Source organism: Podarcis gaigeae, assembly GCF_964106915.1.
Source record: "Podarcis gaigeae genome assembly, chromosome: 13".
NCBI lineage: Eukaryota > Metazoa > Chordata > Lepidosauria > Squamata > Lacertidae > Podarcis > Podarcis gaigeae.
Genome location: NC_139689.1, coordinates 38,149,237 through 38,169,877, shown reverse-complemented (window position 1 = coordinate 38,169,877; position 20,641 = coordinate 38,149,237). Strand labels below are relative to the sequence as shown.

General features: G+C 50.8%; 1 protein-coding gene across 6 annotated transcripts in view; it reads right to left on the bottom strand.

Annotated features, from left to right (window-relative positions):
* AP2A1 (adaptor related protein complex 2 subunit alpha 1) overlaps window positions 1–20,641 on the bottom strand; it is a 38,499-nt gene that overhangs the window by 2,740 nt on the left and 15,118 nt on the right. Inside the window, exons 7-21 of one of the 6 annotated variants that reach the window (XM_083709152.1) lie at window positions 19,753–19,861; window positions 16,646–16,796; window positions 15,713–15,881; window positions 15,128–15,265; window positions 14,436–14,618; window positions 12,793–12,890; window positions 11,367–11,598; window positions 9,900–10,064; window positions 9,219–9,284; window positions 8,967–9,127; window positions 6,189–6,260; window positions 4,573–4,655; window positions 3,600–3,688; window positions 2,973–3,097; window positions 1,850–1,966 (exon numbers count right to left, since the gene is read on the bottom strand). In XM_083709152.1, coding sequence (XP_083565278.1) covers window positions 1,850–1,966; window positions 2,973–3,097; window positions 3,600–3,688; window positions 4,573–4,655; window positions 6,189–6,260; window positions 8,967–9,127; window positions 9,219–9,284; window positions 9,900–10,064; window positions 11,367–11,598; window positions 12,793–12,890; window positions 14,436–14,618; window positions 15,128–15,265; window positions 15,713–15,881; window positions 16,646–16,796; window positions 19,753–19,861 — 1,958 coding nt within the window. The remainder of the gene's footprint in view (window positions 1–1,849; window positions 1,967–2,972; window positions 3,098–3,599; window positions 3,689–4,572; window positions 4,656–6,188; window positions 6,261–8,966; window positions 9,128–9,218; window positions 9,285–9,899; window positions 10,065–11,366; window positions 11,599–12,792; window positions 12,891–14,435; window positions 14,619–15,127; window positions 15,266–15,712; window positions 15,882–16,645; window positions 16,797–19,752; window positions 19,862–20,641) is intronic. The other 5 variants (XM_083709153.1, XM_083709155.1, XM_083709154.1 and 2 more) reach the window with 5 other exon arrangements.

Here is a 20,641-nt window from a genome sequence, read left to right as displayed (position 1 = left end):
AGTGACAGCGCAAAACTTTCTCTTCCTCATCAACCTGCCACACAACCTAGTTGTGCCTCGGCCATTCACCAGATGTTGCATCTGCCGAGTCACTGTGGCAATTAAAAAATATGTGCCCCTGAGCCAAGGCTAAAATAAGTCCCCAGGTACAAGCAAAAGCCCTTGGGCCTTGCAGGAGAGCTCTGGGCACCTCCTCTAGGCAGGTTGTTTGATAACCAACAGAAATGTTCATGGTAAAGCAGTATCTAGGCCGTATTATGCAGTACGAGAGATGTTCTAAGCCACCCTTTGTCATCAAGTACAGCTGAGCTGTCTTGCTGCTCATAATCCTTGCTCAGGCCCCAAAAGATGCACCTTCCTCGAAACATGGCTTGGGAAGCCTATGGAGCTCTCCAGAAGTTGCTGGACTACAACTCCCATCAGCCCAGACAATAAGTTGCGCTGGCTGGAGCTAATGAGGGGTTGCAATCCAACACAGCTGGAAGGTAGAACCAGGTTGGCAAAGGGAATTTCAAACACTGATCTCTCAAGTAGGCCAGGAGAAGTGGGGTAGATCTCTCAAAATGCCCATCTTTTGAGACTGACTGATTTCAGGTGATATGGAAGCAAAGGAAGATGCCACAAGCAGGATCTAACTAACAGTCACTCCAAAAAGCTTTGACTAATACCTTAAAATCTCTGACTATTTCCTTATCTCTCTCTCTCTCTCTCTCTCTCTCTCTCTCTCTCTCTCTCTCTCACACACACACACACACACACACACACACACACACACACACACACACACACACACACACACACACACACACACATACATATAGATGATTGCTGGGGAGAGAAATTGCATAGGCAGCAGCATTTATGAACAACAGACACAATTAAAGCAATCCAATTCACACACCTTTCGACTAGCTTGCTAAAAACCACAGCATCTGCTTACAACGCTGCTGCTCTTAATCTAAAGGGAAGTTTTTGCTATAGGTTCTTGACAGAGGGCCAGCACTTCTACTGAGCAAGGCTCACCAGCACAAAACAGACCAGCTCACAGGTACAGATAGGTAGCCGTGTTGGTCTGCCATAGTCAAAACAAAAAAAATTCCTTCCAGTAGCACCTTAAAGACCAACTAAGTTAGTTCTTGGTATGAGCTTTCGTGTGCATGCACACTTCTTCAGCTCACAGGGTCATGCCCACCTGATAAGACTTGGCCAAGTGTGCATTAGCTGGTTAACTGATCCCATTGCAGGGGTAGGGAAAGGCACAAACTTTCAATCCTCCAAGCATTTGTGGTGGTGGTGGCAGAATGTCTGGGGTGCCACCACCCCCTAATAGTAGTTCATCTGGAAGTAAAAATATTGTGCCATTTATGGACACAGGAAACTGTCTTATACTGAATCAGACCATTGGTCCAGCTAGCTCAATATTGTCTACTCTGGCTGGCAGTGCCTTTCCAAGGATTCAGGCAGGCATTATTTTCCAGCCCTATCTTGAGGCTGGATTGAAGCTAGGACCTTCTGCACGCAAGGCAGGTGCTGTTCCACTGGGCTACAATCTCTCCTGAACAGAAATTTGGTAAAGAGGACGACTGCTGCACACCGACAGTCACCTAAAGAGACTTTAAGGCTATACCAAGTGGCTCAAGAAAGGAGAAGGTTCCTGGGATGGACTAAGCAAACACAGGGAGGGGGAGAAAGCACAAATGATGGGAAATATGTTAAGTCTTACTGAGGAAGTTTCCTGAGTTGCTCCCTCAAACGCATAAACAGGTGCTGGTAAACCCAACTTCTGATATTAAAATCAGCTCCACCGATAACATTTCTCAAAACTCGTACTATATATTCCCCCACTTACAGGCTGAGCTGTTTCCAGCGCTGGAAGAAGTCTTGTGATTGCATCTCTGTTGCCTGGAAAAATTTGTTGACCGTTACGGGCAGTTTGAGTGTGAGGTTCTGCAGTGTCCCACCGTACCTGGCAGAAACATGGAGGAGAGAGACCCATGAAAGGGGGCATGGGGGGGGGGGCGGGAAGAGACACTGAACTCCCCATAGCACAGCTGTCCCTGCACTTCAAGAGGATCGGCTGGGACATGGCCGATTCCCCAAGTCCACTGAGCACAGGATCTTCTAACTGCCAGTTATGAAACATAGCAATTGCTGGAGGTCCGACATTCCTGGGAAAACTGGAGAGGGATAAGGTCTGTCAGTGGCTACTGGTCATGATGGCTATGCTCTGTCTTCACAGTTAGAGGCAATATCCTTCTGAATGATAGCTGCAGGAGACTGCAGGAGAAACAAGTGCTTTTATGCTTAGCTCCTGCTTGCGGTTTCCTTCCCAGGCATCTGGTTGGCCACTGTGAGAACAGGAAGATGGAACAGAAGGGCTATTGGCCTCATTCAGCAGCCTCTTCTTACACTCTTACAAACAGAGGGAATAACAGGGTAAGGACTAACCATGCAAACGGCAACTACCGGAACTATGACATGGATCTCAGCTCTGCTCATGTACAGAATTTCTCCGCAACACTGAGGGCTAGAAACATTTCGTGCGCTTTTCAAACCATTACGGAACCGTTCTGCGTCATCATTCCCTGCTCCGATGCAGAGATGCGGCTGGTCACGCAGGCTGCCCCAGCCCCAGCCCCTTCTCCATTCATCCCATTGCAACAGCCCTTCTCTTCCGGGTACCCATGGCGCCCCAAGATCCCCTCAAGTTGGGGACAAAAAGGGGAAGCGGGGAGGGAATTGAGATGAGCCACAACGCTGGAGAGGACTGAAAAGCCTAAACCTCCCTATCCAGGGCAGGGGACGGATAGGAAAGCAAATGACCCCATTCAACAGATCAATCATTTTTGACGAGTGAAGAGGGAAGCCTGCTGGCTTGGGCCTTGTGTTTCAAGAGAGAGCAAGAGTGCAAGTGGAAGCCATGCCAACAAGCTGGCATTCAGTCCCCAGAGGGATGCTGTGGACTACAGTACCGGAATTTTATGTTGATGAGGGGCGCCTCTGTGAAGTCGCTCAGGCACTCGATGTTCAGGACCTGCTGCACTTGAGCGCCTCCCTCCACCAGAGGCTCCACTGCTTTTGTCTGGATGTTGAGCTGTGAGCGGTGCTAAGGAAACAAAGTGTTATCCTCCCCGAGGAGCAAAGGGAAAGAAAGCCTCTAGTGCCGCAAGTCTACTCTGAGATGCCCCTGCCCCCAGTAAAGGTAAAGGTAAAGGGACCCCTGACCATTAGGTCCAGTCGTGGCTGACTCTGGGGTTGCTGCGCTCATCTCGCTTTCAGGCCGAGGGAGCTGGCGTTTGTCCACAGACAGTTTTTCTGGGTCATGTGGCCAGCATGACTAAGCCGCTTCTGGCAAACCAGAGCAGCACACAGAAACGCCGTTTACTTTCCCGCCAGAGCGATACCTATTTATCTACTTGCACTTTGACGTGCTTTCGAACTGCTAGGTTGGCAGGATCAGGGACTGAGCAACAGGAGCTTACCCCGTCGCAGGGATTTGAACCGCCGACCTTCTGATCGGCAAGTCCTAGGCTCTGTGGTTTAGACCACAGTGCCACCCGCATCCCCCCACCCCCAGTAGACGTTTACAAAAGGATATGGCTCTGCAGGTCTCCTGGGTAGCTGACTGTAGGGGTAAAGCTCTGGAACTGGATGGACGTTTTGTTCCCGTAGAAGAGATACATCCGGCCTGGAGAAAAGACATTTTTTAAAAAAAATGTGGAGCTGCTCAGCATCTCACCTTGGCTGCTCACAACACCAGCTCAGGGCCCCTCGACACCAGGCATGGAGAATCTGTGGTCCTCCAGATGTTGCTGGACTGCAGATCCCATCGTTCCTGCCTACCGTCAATGCTAGCAGGGGCTGATGGGAGTTGGAGTCCAACAACACCTGGAGAGCCACAGGTTTCCTGTCTCTCCCCCCACACCAACAAGTTTAGCCAAAAGGCCAATAACTAGCACAAACTGTCTTTTCCAATCTTCTCCTCAAGAGACACTTGTGCTGACACAACAGCATGCATCCCTCTCTAATTTTGGCAGGAGGAGATTTATTAACTTTTATAGATGATAAATATTTTTACACCCTGGCTTCTTCCTCCAAAACAGAGCACAGGGCGGCTTCACATAAAAAAACATTCACTGACTGTCTCCTGGAAGCAAGTCTCACTAGAAGCAACAGGAGAAACTGTGTGCCTCCCTTTGTCTCCAGCAAAAGGCAACACACACATTCCATTCCATTCCATTCCATTCCATCCATCCATCCATCCATCCATCCATCCATCCATCCAAATGCTTAGATTTTGGATTCCCAAAATCCAAGTACCACAATTTGTCAGAGACTTGGGCACCTACTTCTCCCTGCCCCGCAGGCAAAAATCTAGTAAGTGTCAACATGCAAAAGGACTTGAAGGGAAAGGATTAAAAATTAGTTTAGAGAGGTGGGGAGCCCACCAAGGAAGCTGATGTGAGGAGCATCTCCTTGAAGTAAGGCCAATGAAATGCAAAGACCAGCTTCCTAATATGCACGCTGGGGGAGCTGGTCACCATCCTGCCCACTGTCCCAATCCCCACTCACCCAGGTTCTGCCGGAACTCCGATTTCACCCCGATCTGCAGCAGCTGGTTCTCAAAGAGCACTCCGTTGTTCTTGCACACAAACCTGCAATGGACCACGGAGGGTTGGTTAGAGGCAGGCAGGTATCCAAGATCTTCCTTCTGTTTTGGCTTCTAGCACCCAGGGCTTCCCCACCCCACCCTTTCCGCTGGTGCTGGTCTCTTTTGACATGCAGCTGGTCAACCCTAGCTTACCTCTTGCTATCTAAGGGCTTAAGGCTCAGCTGACAGCAGGTCAGTGAATAGGAAAAAAACCCTTGTTCAGAGGAGACCCTTTTCTTCCCAACTGCCATGCCTGGGAAGCAGAGGAACTTCAGCACATAGCAGAGAGTGGTGTCAGGTGAAGCTAAGACAACGCTGGAAACCTCAGGCCCGGGGCGGAGGTTCCCTCTAGGCCTTTCTATCTGGCTCTTGGGGAGCCTCCCCAGGCCACGCTGTGTTGAACCAAAGGTGAATGCCATCTTGGTAGTCAAGATAACCCCACCAGTAATTGGTATTGTGTTGTAGCAATCAGCTTCTACATATTCCCTTGCTTTGATATATAGGTTAACTGGCTTGCTTTGGTGTTATCCTTATTTGTGGATTTCTGAGCCCAGAAAGGGGAGCTATCTACAAGGTTTGGGTATTTGCCACCTAGGCCCTCATCTTACCAGGTTGGTGAAGCAATAGGAAGGTCTGCCCAAAGTGACATATGCTGCTTTGTGCATAAAGAATACATGAAGGTTTGTTTGGGCGCAAACAAGCCATCTCCTTGCTGCGGTGTCCGTCCCACATCTGCAAAGGCTGGGAGACCTGGCAGGCTGCTTTGCTGTTAAGTCTGCACTTTTCTTTTAATAAAGCACTAGAACTGATCACTCTGGTGTGGTTGGACATCCTTTCTTTGGTATCCCTGCACGCAACCATTCCCACAAGCCCTCCTTTGGGCCTGAGGTTCAGGACACACGCCCCTTAACGGCCTCGCCCTGCACCCTCCTTTGCTGCTTTTTCCTGGCTGAAATGTATCCCTAAACCATGGGTAGGCAAACTAAGGCCCGGGGGCCTGATCTTTTGCTTTCTAAATCTGGCCTCAGGATGGTCCGGGAATCAGCGTGGTTTTACATGAGTAGAATGTGTCCTTTTATTTGAAACGCATCTCTGGGTTATTTGTGGGGCACAGGAATTTTTTTTTCTTTCCAAAATATAGTCCGCCCCCCCCCCACAAGGTCTGAGGGACAGTGAACCAGCCCCCTGCTAAAATAGTTTGCTGACCCCTGTCCTAAACTGTGATGATCTCACCTGCTTGCCTAGATGAAGGTGTGTGGAAAGCTTCACTGTACAGAGGTTAAGAGCTGCATCCGTTGTCCCGCCCACTTTCACCTCCACCCACATGGACCCTGGGAGGTTGCCCATGAGGAAATGCGGCCCCCTGGGCTGAAAACGCTTCCCAACCCCCTGAGCTAATAGCACAGATGGGATCAGGCTGGTGAACCAGATAAAGCCTCTTGCGCCAAGGGGGAAGAGACTTCCAGTCTGCCGCTGCCGCTGCCGCCACCCACAGCCCCAAGCCTCTGGGAGCCACAGTCCCACTGCAGGATCTTACTTGTGAAGCAGTTCATCGGCCTCAGCAATAGGCAAAGCAGGGTCCTCAGAGACAGATGCGGCAGCCCCTGAGCTGAAGGTGGTGGCAAAGGCCATAGCAAAGGGGACCAGCGGTTGGCAGGGGGGGTGGGGAAGAGAGAGAGAAAGAGAGAGCAGAAAAGTTGAGTCACCAGGGCGCAGCACCAGGTTAGTACCAGAAGGAGGCAGAGAACAAACACACACGCACACACAAATATATAGACACCAAGCCAGCATGCAACATAGCAGGTGAGGAGGCAGTGGAAGGACCAGGCACTGTTCCTAAGCAGCTTCTAAAAGAAAAGGTTGGGAACCTTTGGCTCTCCCAGTTGTTGCTGAACTGCTATGTCCATCATCCCATTGGCTATGCCTGCTGGGGGTGGTTTAGCAACAACTGAGGCAGGGGGCAAAGTTTTCCCACACACACCTGCGCTAAAAGGACAAGAGCAAAACGTATTTGCATCGTCAACACCTTTGCTAAGATACACATAAAGGAGAGCCCACCAGATGAGACCATCACAGTCTTGCATCCTGGTTCCCTAGTGGCCAAGCAGGTCCCTATGGGAACCTGCAAGCAGCAGGGACCAAGTACGGCAGCACTTTCCCTACCTGTGATTCCTAGCGATTAGTTTCCAAAAGCATGCTGCCTCTGACAGTGGAGCGACAGCACATCCATCAGGGTTAGCAGCCACTGCTGGCCTTATCCTCCGTGATTTTGTCTAATTCTCTTTTAAAGCCATCCAAGTGAGTGACTTTACGCATAGGCAGACTCTTCTTCCTTCAAAAATCACGTCTGCAAGCAATTTAGGTGCCCTGACAAGCTAAGAAGCTCGCCTTCCCCTCAAAGCCCAAGAAACCCAACTCTGCATTCCTTGACTCAGAGACACCTGCCACCCCAAGGGAAGCCACGACTCCTTTGTGGTAGGACCTACATCTGCACCAACCTCCCACACTGCTGCCACTGATAGTCCAGGAGATCTGGCCACCAGTGGCTTGAACCTACCTGCTTTCTCAAAGAAGCAGGATATTCTAGCCATGGGCCTCCACCCCCTGGACCCTGTGGTCCTCACTCACATGAAGGATGTGAAAGGCTTAAGGCAGTTAAAAGTAACCCCCAATTCCTCAACAGCCCCGGGATGCAATGGCCTCTCTGGCCTTTGCAGTCTAGAGGCCCCAGAGGCGACACTCATGTCAGAAAAGAGGAATTCCCTTTGGGCTGTTTGCTTCTGTTCCACAGCCACCTCCACCCATCTGCTTGCTTGGAACCATCTGTGTCCATGGCACTTTGGAACACAAGAGCAGAGGGTCCCTGCCCCAAGGAGCATCCAATCTCAAAATTCCACCCAGAGGAGAAACAAGAGGACAGGGAGGCAGTATGCAGTTGTTTCGGCTGCATGTGCATAGGCTTAGTTACAGCGTGATGTGGGGGACGAGGGGGTGGTGCGGGTTTCATAGCAGGCAAGAAGGGTGGTGTCAGGCAGGTGTTCTGGGACGCCATCGCAGGCGAGAAAGGACGGAGGCACTGATGTTCAGAAGATGGAGAGTGGCGGAGCTGGAAGACCGAAGATCACTGGCAGAGATGTATCATGATATGGGGGCGGAGAGATTGCGGGCGGGACAACAAGGTCGGGAGGGGGGTGGCTTTGAAGGCAAGGACAAGGAGCTGGAGCTGAACTAAGGCTCTTTTGCTGACACAGCACCGTACAAGGAATAAGAGCCCTGCTCAGACCAAAAGCCCATCCCAGTCCGGCATCCTGTTCTCTCAGTGGTCAACCAGATGCTACATTCCCAGCAGCTGGGCTTCAACTCCCATTGGCCATGCCGCCTGGGCTGATGGAAGTTGGGGTCCTGAAAGACCCAAGGTTCTCCATCCCTGTCACAGAACATCATTTCAGCTTCCATCATCCTTCTCCTTTCACAGAGAGCTGAGGTGTAATCAAACACACAGATGGGTTTTTTTTAAATTGCTAGATGCCCTCTCCTCCTTTCAGCTGATGGGAGACCTAACAGAGAACTGGGACTTATTGAGAGGTGCCCCTGAGGAGGTTGGGGAGGCAGGGTAAATAGCAGGGTGGGCAGTATTGGCAGAGAGAGAATTTCAGCCCCTTACTCTGCAGGCAGGCCAGCCTCCACCAAGAGGGATGAAGGACTCTCGGGAGGAGCCTCCAAGTCACTGCTTCGTCCAAGGCAGAGCGAGAGAGAGAGAGAGAAAGAAAGAAGAGAGAGAGAGAGAGAGCGCGCACCAGTCCCGAGAGGCAGCAGACAGAAAAAGAGAGAGAGATATACACACACGCACAAAAGAGGGCAAAGAAACAGAGAGCAAGACAAGGCCACGAGGACTAACACATGCCCCTCTCCCAAAGGACAGAGAAAGCCCATAAGGTCCCCACCATCTTGGAAACAAGCACCCTCAAAATCCATCTAGCCTGCCCAAAGCAAACATGAACACGGGAGGAAAATCCACACCATCCCTTCTGAAACACAGGACCAGATACCAGGCCAGGCTTCTTCTCGACTTTCTGAGCTAGTAGTGGATCAGTGTTACTATTCCTGGCAACGGGAAAGGCCCCTATATCCCCGTTCTGTGAGTGACTTTCCTCCGGGGAAAAAATGGCTTGCACCCTTTTGACGGAGAGAGCATTCAGTGGGCCTTGTGTCTACAGGAGTCCGCCATTACTCGCCGCAGCACCACTGCCCAGTTCCCCTGGGAAAGCAGAGGGCAAGAAAAGCCTGTGCCCACATCCCACCAGGGCCCCCTCACCTCAGGAAGTTATCTTCTGCGCCAGACACAAGGCCAGTTGCGGATGAGGGGCTGTCCGAGAAGACGTCCACTAAAAGGTTGCCAGCACTGGATGGGACGCCGGAGGCAGCTGCTGGGGTTGCCCGGAGGCCGAGGAGGTCGGCAGAGGGGGATGGCGTCGACTGCGGGGAAGCGGGAGGGAGGGAGAAGCCAAGGTAAAGGTCCTTCCATGCACCTGCCTTGAGAACTGAACCCATGAACCCTGGTACCTACCTTGGGGGCAGAGGAAAAGGCACCGGGCCCTGCGCTGTGGGAGCATGCTTTCTCTCTACTCCTGCACTAAAATGTGTCCAGAAAAAAACAAATTCTGCAATTGGAATAATTGTGCAAATTGGACACATTCGTACATCAGATTCATTAACACCTCCTCATTTCTGCGGGGAAGGGACAAGCCTCTCGGTGCTGCCTTTTACGAATTCCGTTTTCTATACCTATTATTTCTTTACCATTTCTAATTTACAGATCTGCATTTCTTTACTAATTCTAATCTCTAGATCTACATAACTCTATACAGTATCCATCCCTGCTGCCCACCTCTCAGATTTGCATTTTATCTTTTGGGCAAGGCCCAAGGGAAGGGAAGAGGGGTGCACTGTGCGCATGGCAGCGCCAGGACACCAACCAGCTTGAGACATCACAACTACATTTCTCCTGGTTGGCAGATCTGGCAACAAGCTGACAAATTCTTAATGGAATTTGTCAGCCATCGCAGAATCCACCCACCCACTTTACAGCACCACAGGCTTTCTGGTAAATGGTTCTTGCCCTGGGCTTTGACTCCCGAGACCTCCCTTCTCCAAAGAGCCCCGGTCTCCCCCACACAAGGCACCATTTTCTTGCCAGGGGACACCCCAAGTCTCCAAGCCCCGGACCCTCCCTCTCTTTGGCACTCACGGCAGTGCTGGCTGAGGGTTCCATGCCCCCATTGATTTCGGAGTTGGGGTCCTTCTTGCCGTCGTCCAGCTCGCTGCCAGCTCCGGGGCCCTTCTTCTTCTTGAGCTTAGCCAGGATGGAGGACTCGCGCTCAGGGAATGGAGGCATCTCCTCCAGCACCGTTGCCTAAGGGGCAGAGGTGGGGAGACGGAGAAGGGTTCGAATGACGAGTTATTCGTCTGCTTTTCATTTACGGCTTGGTTATGTCCGCAGAATGGAAAGGTGGCAGGATTCCCAAGGATGTGCTCTAGGGGGAGCTGGCTTCAGGCACCAGGCCCATTGGCAGACCAACTCTGGGCTACAAAGGATGTCTGCAAATGTGATGTGAAGGCTGGCAACACCAACCCCACCATGTGGGAATCCCTTCCAGACAACCACAGTGCCTGGAGGCAAGACAGTCATAGAATCATAGAATCATAGGGTTGGAAGAGACCACAAGGGCCATCGAATCCAACTCCCTGCCAAGCAGGAAACAGTGATCGGAGGAGGAATGACTGCTGGGCGGAGCGCAGAGAGAAGCAACGCTGTGGTGCATCTGCAGCAGCACAGCTGGACGCCTTCATCTGCCCCAGCCGCGACAAAACACCCTCAGCAAGGGCTGTAACTTTTCAATAGTTTGACTTCACCCCCAAAGGCGCATTGTCCCCGAGACGGACGGATGCCAACAACTTTTTCCTTCATGACACTTCTATTCTGCCCCATAACAACAGCTCTCTTGCCAGCATCCAGTTTTGTTTTTAAATGCAGCGAAAACAATAAAATACCAACCCAGTGCCCAAAACAAGCAAACGGCAGAGATAAAATTTAAAAAGCCCATACAGTTCCTCTTGGAAAAGGCAGATCTTACAAAAAAACTTCAGGGAGCCAAAATGCTGGAATCCTCAAAGGCTCCAGAGCCCTTTTCGGCTCAAGGGTCAGGTTCCTTCATGTGCGGCGGACGTACGGCCCACCCAATGTTGTTGGACTACAACTGCCATACACCCTGATCATTGGGTCCCACTGTCTGGGGCCGATGGGATTTGGAAAGGGAGCTGTGGCTCAGAAGGTCCCAGGTTCAATCCCTACCACCTCCCGCTTGCTGAAACCTGCTGAAACCCTGGAAAGCTGCTGCCAACCAGTATAGTCAGCGTAGGCAGGGGAAAGAGAGGTCTGACCCAGGTATATAAGGGAGGTTCCTTTTCCTGGCTCCCCATTGTGGCCTATGGTGAAGGGGCAGAAATGGGCTTCTGGCGCAGCACAAAAAAAATCCCAAGAGCTGATTTCAATTCACAGATCGAAGCCTTACGTCTCCCCTTATTTGATGCAGCTGCAACCAGTTTCTCTTTCAGATCAGCCAACTCTCTTCCCCCACCCAGTCTCCCCAAGATGAATGGCTGACTTAGCTACCAGCCCACCCGTCTCTCGCAACATTCCCAGTTTCCCCCTCACCAAGACATCGGTGCTGGCAATGGAGCTGAGCTTGAGGTACTCAACCGCCCGCTGCTGCAGCTCCACATCGGCGTTGCGGATCTGGCTGTCGGAGCGCAGCACTTCCTGGATGGTGCCCTTGGTCTCAGGGAAGAGGTTGATGAACTTGATGTAGGTGGAGAGGAGCAAAGCCCGGGTGGAGACACTGCAGAGGTGGAACTTGGAGTGCAGGAGGTTGAACTGCACCAGAGGGCTGGAGGAGGGGAAAGAAAGAAGGAAGGAAGGAAGGAAGGAAGGAAGGAAGGAAGGAAGGAAGGAAGGATGATGGTAGCTTGGTTTCTCAAACGGCTTGGCTCCCAAACAAATCGGCTCCCGAATGTCACAAACCCAGGAGTGAGTGTTGCAGTTTGCGAACGTTTCTCGGAAGCCGAATGTCTGACACAGCTTCCAATTGAGCGCAGGAAGTTCCTGCAGCCAATCAGAAACCGCACCTTGTTTTTCGAACCATTTTGGGAGTTGAACGGACTCCCGGAATGGATTAAGTTTGAGAACCAAGGTTCCACTCTATTATACTTTCTTTCTAATACCCTGCCCATCTGACTGGGCCCCAGCCACACTGGGAGGTTTCCTACAAAAATAACAACAAAACAATGACAAAATCAAACATTAAAAGCACTCTGAAATAGGGCTGGCCTTCAGATGTCTACGAAAATTTTTACAGATTCTAACATCTGCCAGGAGGGCGTTCTGCAGGGCAGGTGTTACTACCAAAAAGGCTTTCTGTCTGGTTCCTTGTAGTTTCACTTTGTGCAGTGAGGGAACTACCAGAAGGCCCTTGGTGCTGGACCTCAGTGTCTGGACTGAGTGATGTGGGTGGAGGTGCTTCTTCAGGAAGGAGGCACGGGTTGAGGGTGGCACCATTTTTAGCTGCCCCACTCCAAGTCAGCATAGCAGAGGGGAGGGGACCTGAAGCAAGGCATGCCAACGTGCCTCACCAAGCTAAGAAAAGAAGGGGGAAAAGCCCCTGCAAACAGAACTAAGCCCTAGTTCTCTGTGAGGCTGCTAACCTGTCCCTGGGCTGTACCATTCATTTCAGACTGCAGGTGGAGGCTCACGTGTTCGAAGGATCATACCAAAAAAATTAAATATAAATCCCACCTCCCAAAAGAATCTACATGCCAGAGTCCTAGCCTTGCCATCTCCCTGACATGCTTGGCCTAGCGCCCACTGGAATGGTAAAACAAGGGCTTCCAGGGTTGAGAACCACAGGGTTGCTGCCACAGGGATTGGAGAGAACCAGCCCACTGAATGGCCTTGAGGAGGCATCTCACTCAAGAGCTGTTTTGAGGATCGGTGGATGGAGAGAAAGAACCTGTCACCAATAAGGTGGGCTAGTGGGTCCCTCTCCTAGGTGCTGCCCACATCCCTTCCTCCCACAGTTCCCAACCTTGAGCGAGGATCTCCAGCGATGAGGTTCCCAAACTCCCCTAGGATGTAGCCGCCAACTTTGACCATGTTCTCGTGGCAGGCGGGAGCCTGTAGGGCCTATGGAAAACAAAGGAGATCTGTAATGTGCTGTAGGGAGGCAGGGAGAAAAAATAAGCCCCCATTCAGGCTCCCATGCAACCATCGGGCCATGATTTAGCCCTTTTCCTGACGTGTCTCAAAAGGACTAACACCGCAATTGCCTCAGGCTCTTTTAGGTTCATTCTGGGTCTCTAACCCAGAAAGAACTGTGGCTGAATCGAGACGCACAGGCAACTCCCAATTTATGTGGGGGTTGTGTTCCAAGGAACCATGCGTTTAAGTGAAACTGCGCATACTTGGAACACCACTGAAAAAGGCTGCAAGCACCCCATTCAGTCCCTGCCCCCCTTTTAATATTTATGATTTTCAGGTTTATACATTTCAAAAAAATTACAGTCATTTTAACATTTCAAAACTTGGCTTCCTTCCCCCTCTTTCTGCGATTCCTTAAATTTATTCTTAATATCTTCTGCATATCCAAATTAATTTAATTTGTTCATTTATTCATCCACTTTAAATACATACTCTTATGAAATTGCAGGTTATTACAGTTACAGGTTATTGCCCCCTTCTGTGACATTTTCGGGTCACTTCCAGGTTTGAGGTGCGGTTGCGCACATACTGGACATGCTTAAAATGGTCGCTGCCTGTACATAAATTCAGTGATGAGCCTGCTGTAGAAGCGCATTCATCACAGCTTGTGACACATGGACTGCCATCTCCCCAGGACTGAGCTTAGGGCAGACTTCTCTCCCTCCTCTGCAGTTTGTGACAAAGACTGATTCGCACAGAGCTGGTTGGTTGTTCCTTGTGTTTATAGGTCTTGGAACTGCCCCCCGCCCCCCGTTCTTGTTGACAGACACATCTAGACGTACCCTTTGTGACAGACACTTTATTAATATTGCAAGATCAACTCACCTAGATTTGCAGAATTCCTCTTGGGCCGTTTTGTATCAATTAGCAGCCCTCTAGTGAGGCAGCTGGACATACATCTCACCCACTCACAGACCAAGCAGCACTGGGAAAACTGTGGTCCTGTGGATGCTGTTGGACTCCAACCCCCATCATGCCTGATTGCTAGCCATATTCTGGCTGTGGCTAATGGGAGTTGTAAAGGTAAAGGTACCCCTGACTGTTAGGTCCAGTCGTGGGGTTGCGCACTCATCTCGCTCTATAGGCCAAGGGAGCCGGTGTTTCTCTGCAGACAGCTTCCGGGTCATGTGGCCAGCATGATTAAGCTGCTTCTGGCCAACCACAGCAGCGCATGGAAACGCCGTTTACCCTCTCGCTGGAGCGGTACCTATTTATCTACTTGCACTTTGATGTGCTTTCGAAGTGCTAGGTTGGCAGGAGCTGGGACCGGGCAACGGGAGCTCAGTACGTCGCGGGGATTTGAACCGCCAACCTTCTGATCAACAAGCCCTAGGCTCTGTGGTTTAGACCACAGCGCCACCCATGTCCCAATGGGAGTTGTAGTCCAACAATATAGAGGGAAGTCTTCTCCCCAGAGCGACAGGGCAGGCAAAGAAGAAACGGTCAATGACTCTGACCAACCCCACCCACCTCAAAGACTGTCTTGGCAGCATAGCCTTGGACGTCGTCTCGGTTGATGACGATCTGGATGACGCGGTACCAGACCTCCTCGCTCACATAGTCCCCGGCGATACGGATCAGATTGAGGATGGTGTCCACATACCAGCTGTAGTCCACTGCGTATTTCTCAGCAAGGATAGCCACCTTCAGCACCTGGGAGATATGGAAAATGAAATATTGCCCTGCCCTGCCAGTTCCTATCAGGCTTTAAGCCACTAGGGGCTATTCTTCAGTACCAGCAAGGCTGACCAGACACCTTGATGCTGATGGTGCTGTGCCCCCTTCTCCTCCCCACCATTCCACATACAGAAGCCGATCAGAATGGCAGCTGAATATTACTTCAACACTGGCGAAGGGAAAACATCTTTCTATGCAGTCGGGCATACACACCTCTGTTCTCCAATCAAAGGGAATGGCTAGTGGTTGGGAGATCTCAGGGCTGCCACTGTTGCCTCCCTCCAAATTTCCATCATATGCCAACTGAGGCAGCTGCCCTGCTCTGCCCAACAGTAGGGCCGCCCTGCACGCCAAATCCCTCTAAGAGGATTTGGAAACTCCTGGCCTCCCCCCCCCCCCCGCCCTTCCTGTTTCACAGAAATCTACCTAGATGAAGAAATAAGCTCCCACAGCTCTCTTTCCCACGAGCTGAAAAACCCACTCACAATCTCCTCGCGGATAGAGTAATCTGCCGTTTCCAGGTAGCTGAGCATCTCCGAGACGATCTGCTTGGCGTTGGTGCGGTCGCACATGGCGTAGAGGAGATCGGCTGCCCGCTGGCGCACGCTCACATCCCTCTCCGTCTGGGGAAAGGAGGCCGGGAGTGTGAGACTGGCAAGTTCTTGCCTGCGGCATAACCCCAGTCTCCACTCTTGCCCTGGCTGGCTCGCACACTTACAAACAGAGCATCGTCTGCAAGCCCACTACAACAACCAGCAGTTGGACAGGATGAGATGAGCAAGAAGAGCATGCAGGTGGTACCAAGCTGAAGTGATGCTCCATTGCTTTCCAGTGGCTCATTCCCTGCTATGCTCCTCAGTCCGCGGATGGGAGGCTGTGGCCTTTGAGATGTTGGCAGACTCCATCTCCCAATGGGGAATACCCAGTGAAATGCTCCCCCCCTCCAAATTTCACCACCAGCACATGGGGAGAGGATTTGGGGAGACCACACTCTCTCAGCCCTTCAATCTCATTCCGCGTGCAAACTACCTCGCCCCTCTGCTCTGCCCATGCCTTCAATGGGTTCTGACCTTGAGGGCGTTGATGACGGTCTCAATGTGGGTCTTGACGGCCTCGTGGGAGAATTCAGAGCTGGCCAGGGTGCACATGCTCTCGAGGGCCAAGTATCGGAGGTTGGTCTCCCGATGCTGTAGGAACTGGCCGAGTTGATTACATGCCCGCACCAACAGGTTGGGTTCGCTGTGAGTCAACAAAGTTAAGCCCCATCTGAGCATGGCAGGAGGGTCATCCCAGCGGAGCTCAGCGGCTGACTGCACACCTCTCAAATCAATCAGATTGTCACCCAATGTCCCCCAGTTTGGGGAAAAGCCATAGCTGCATATCATAATTATTCTATGCCTTAACTCCTCTTTGATGTTCTCAGATATATATTTTACTGCTGTTCTTACTCAAAACCTACGTGCATTTTAACCTGTTTACATTGATTTTTAAAGTAATCTACATACACTTTCCAATCCTCCTTAAACACTGCCTCATCTTGATCTCTAATTTTACTAGTTAAGCTTGCTAATTATGCATATTCCATCAATTTCAGCTGCCTATGTTCTTTAGATACAGCCTCGTTTCACCAGTTTTGCACATCTAGCATTCTCGCTGCAGTTGTTGCATATTAAAATTAATTTGTCTGATTTTTTTGGCACAACCGTAGAAGAAACGTTTTTGGGAGAGTTTCCTTAAATATTTTCTTTATCTCATTATAAATCATCTCCCAAAATCCCTTAGCCCCTCTACACGTCCACCGCATATGGTAAAATGTAGCTTTTCACATACCTGCCCCTTCCTTTCTCTGGTTTTGCCCTGGTGCTGCCATCTAAAGGTTGCCAAGGACCACTGAGACACTTGCACAGTGAGATATCTTTGGAAAAGCACTAGCCATTTCCCCCCACCATCTCATTTAAAGGGTCTCCGTGCTAAGGAAGAACAAACGAGGGTGAGGTGCTCACCTGTCGTAGTGGATGATGAGACTGATGGCTTCAAAGAGGATAGCATTCTTGGCATTGGAGTGCTGGACCTTCTTGGACTTGGGTGGCTCCTGGGCCTTGTTGAGTATAGTCTCCAGGCACTCAACCAGACGTCCTTTCACTGCTGCATCTTCTACGGGGAAAAGCAGAGGGTGCAAAGGCCAGGAAGCAGCATATTAGAGCAGGTCCCAGCAAGAGGAGAACCCAAGGTTCACAGCTCCCAATGACCATTCACATCTCCTTAGACTTTCCCTATGGATAGACCAATCTAACTCCAGCCCATGTTAATTTCACACATGTTCATTCAAAAATCCCTTCCCTCCCATTTCTGCAGTAATCTGAGCTGCTTTTTAAAATCCGTACAAAAAAATTGTCCTTGAATACGTAGCACAAAATACGTCATTAAATACATGTTTCATCTCAGTGCATGGATTTCTAAGTGCTTTTCATCCTAAACATGCATTTGGGCAAGATTTTTTGAGAGTATTGAAAACCCAAAGGTTAATGATGTTCTGATCCGTGTACTAGTCTGGGAGGTGGGAATTAGGTTGGTTCTTGGCTCCCAGACAGCCTCCAAGTGTGTTGAAGGCCTCCAATAAAGATGTTTGAACAAAAGCTATGACATTTTGTGATGCTATATAAATGTTAGGTCTTGGTCCCCTCCTCTGACATGCAGAAAAGGAGATGGGGAGGGGAAAGGGGAGTAGCATAAATTTGCGGGAGACTCATTCGCATAGCAGGGAACTGAGGTTTCCTGTTACATCTGAGCCAGGCCTCTGAGAAAGAAGAGATGAGAAATAGATAAAGTGACCTCTTTTACTGGGTCAGTTCAAGGCCAGCATTTCATCAGCTAAGCTGGACCAAGTGAGGTCAAGCTTTCAAGTACCTACCCAATGAGAAGTTCTATAGAACAAGGAAGTTCACCTGCTAGAGAATGCGGCAGCTAGATTGGTGACTGGGAGCGGCCACCGAGACCATATAACACCGGTCTTGAAAGACCTACACAGGCTCCCAGTACGTTTCCAAGCACAATTCAAAGTATTGGTAAAGGTAAAGGTACCCCTGCCCGTATGGGCCAGTCTTGACAGACTCTGGGGTTGTGCGCCCATCTCACTTATGAGGCCAGGGGCCAGCGCTGTCCGGAGACACTTCCGGGTCACGTGGCCAGCGTGACAAAGCTGCATCTGGCGAGCCAGAGCCGCACACGGAAACACCGTTTACCTTCCCGCTGGTAAGCGGTCCCTATTTATCTACTTGCACCCGGAGGTGCTTTCGAACTGCTAGGTTGGCAGGCGCTGGGACCGAGCAGCGGGAGCGTACCCCGCCGCAGGGATTCGAACCGCCAACCTTTCGATCGGCAAGTCCTAGGCGCTGAGGCTTTAACCCACAGCGCCACCTGCGTCCTTTAAATCCCTAAACGGCCTCGGTCCAGTATACCTGAAGGAGCATCTCCACTCCCACCCAGACACTGAGGTCCAGCGCCGAGAGCCTTCTGGCGGTTCCCTCGCTGCGAGAAGCCAAGTTACAGGGAACCAGGCAGAGGGCCTTCTCGGTAGTGGTGCCCGCCCTGTGGAACGCCCTCCCACCAGATGTCAAAGAGAAAAATAACTACCAAACTTTTAGAAGACATTTAAAGGCAGCCCTGTTTAGGGAAGCTTTTAATGTTTAATAGGTTATTGTATTTTAGTGTTTTTTTGGAAGCAGCCCAGAGTGGCTGGGGGGACCCAGCCAGATGGGCGGGGTATTAATAAATAATAATAATAATAATAATTATCATCATCATCATCATCATCATCATCGGGCTATAACACCAGGATTGGATGCAGTAATGCCTCCAAACAGCAATTGCTGGGAATCATAAGTGGGGAGAGTGCTTTATGGAGTCAGACCCCCTGGTCTATCTAGCTCAGCAGTGTTGACTAAGACTAGCAGGATTTCAGATTGGGGTCTCTCCCAGCCCTATCTGGAGATGCTGGGGGTTAAAAGCTCAGACCTTCTGTATGCAACGCAGATGCTCTACCACCGACCTATCGCTTTTCCCCTTTTGCTCATGTCCTGCTGACAGGCTTCCCATAGGCATCAGGTTGGCCACTGGGAGAAGAGGGTGCTGGACCGGATAGGTGTTTGGTCTGAAGGGCCCTTCTTGTGATTTGAAGGCCAACATGAAAACCACTTAATTCAATTTCTGGGATTTAGAATGAGATGGGAGGAAAGCGGGACTGCTGGGAAGTACGAGTGCAGCACTTCAGAACAGCAACATCTGATAACCTTGGCGATGAACTTCATTATATTAGCAGAGAGATCTGGATATACCTGGCTGCCAGATCCCATTAATCCGCTAGCCTCTGCCTGCCAGAGAATCCAGAATCCCCAGCTTTCTGTTAACTAAACAGAGCCTACAGGCAGCCTGGAATAATTGCCCAGAGAGAACTACTGGACACAGCCTTGCACACAATCCATCTACTGTATTGGCCGGAATATAAGTCGCACCTTCTTTTTCCAAATTTTGACTGTGAAAAGTTAAAGTGTGGCTTGTATTCAGAACCGAGCGCTGCGCACCCGCCTCTCAGCACTACCATCCTGAACAGGGGGCGGGGGCGGCTGGCGCCAGCTTCAGGAGGTAATGCCAGGAGTCTGTAGTGCCAGGAGGTGAGCGCGCAGCACATTTGTAATCAAGCACTGGCGCCGGTTTGGGGAGGGGGGCGCTGAGCACCGTCTGCCCCCCATTCAGAGTGGTAGTGCCGCACCCTCAAATAAGCCTTGAATGCTAAATGTGCGTCTTATTTGTGGGTGCATCTTATATTCGGACCAATAATAATAATTTATTATTCATACCCCACCCATCTGGCTGGGTTTCCCCAGCCACTCTGGGCAGCTCCCAACAGACCATTAAAAACACGGTAAAACACCAAACATTAAAAACTTCCCTAAACAGGGCTGCCTTCATTTGTCTTCTAAATGTCAGGTCGTTGTTTATTTCCTTGACATCTGGTGGGAGGGTGTTCCACTACCGAGAAGGCCTTCTTGCGTAGAAGGGCTTGGGTGCCACCCAAAGTGGCTGCCCCCCCCAATTCCAGGCCACCTCTTACCTGGGGGAGGATAACACTGCAGCAGCCGCAGGAGCTTGACCGAGAGCCAGGGGGCTGGCACAAAGTAATAGGTGTAGTCCTGGAGGTCTGTGGAGGCTGACGACACAATCTGCCAGAGGGGCAGGGGGTGGGATGTAAAAACACAGCACACAAACCACCAGTGAGTCAGCTATATTAGAACATCCTCATTATTCTTTGGTCCAGGGGTGGGGAACCCTTTTCAGTCCAGGGGCCACTTTCACTTCTGGGCAATCTTGTGGGGGGCCACATGGCAGCGGTGTGTGGGGGTCAGTGGCAAAAGTGGTTGGAGCAAGCGGGTGGATTCCATCCAGGAAGAGTTCAAGGATACATTCTGGGAGTGAGAAGCGGGGCCAGTGAGGAGTATGGGCTTCCAAGGGCCAGACATAGAGGCTCGGAGGGCCGCATTTGTCCTTTAGGCCTGAAGTTCCCCACACCTACGTAAACCCATTACCACAAAGCCCTGGCAGGGGAACTAGATGTGCTTAGAAACAGTCATGGGGAGAAGCGGGAACCAGATTGTAGTGATCAGATGGGAATCAGAGTCACTTTGCCAGACAGTGGGGTTCATTCCCCCCATGCTGTTTTCCCAATTTAAGTACCACAGCTCAAATCTGTACAAAATACAGCAAAACAACGAGAGAGAGAGAGAGAGAGAGGGGGGGGGGGAGAGAGAGTCGTAGCCTTTGTGGACAGACGCAGAGGAACTGATGCGCTTAATGCATTACTTCCTGCTCCATGTTTCTTTCCTTAAACAACTGGAAGCAGGTGCAGAGCAGCCACTATTTTCACTGGGGCTGCAGCAAACAGAGGGATTTTTTTTGGGGGGGGGAGGTTAACCCTTTCTCTCCCCACTATAATCCTAATGAAA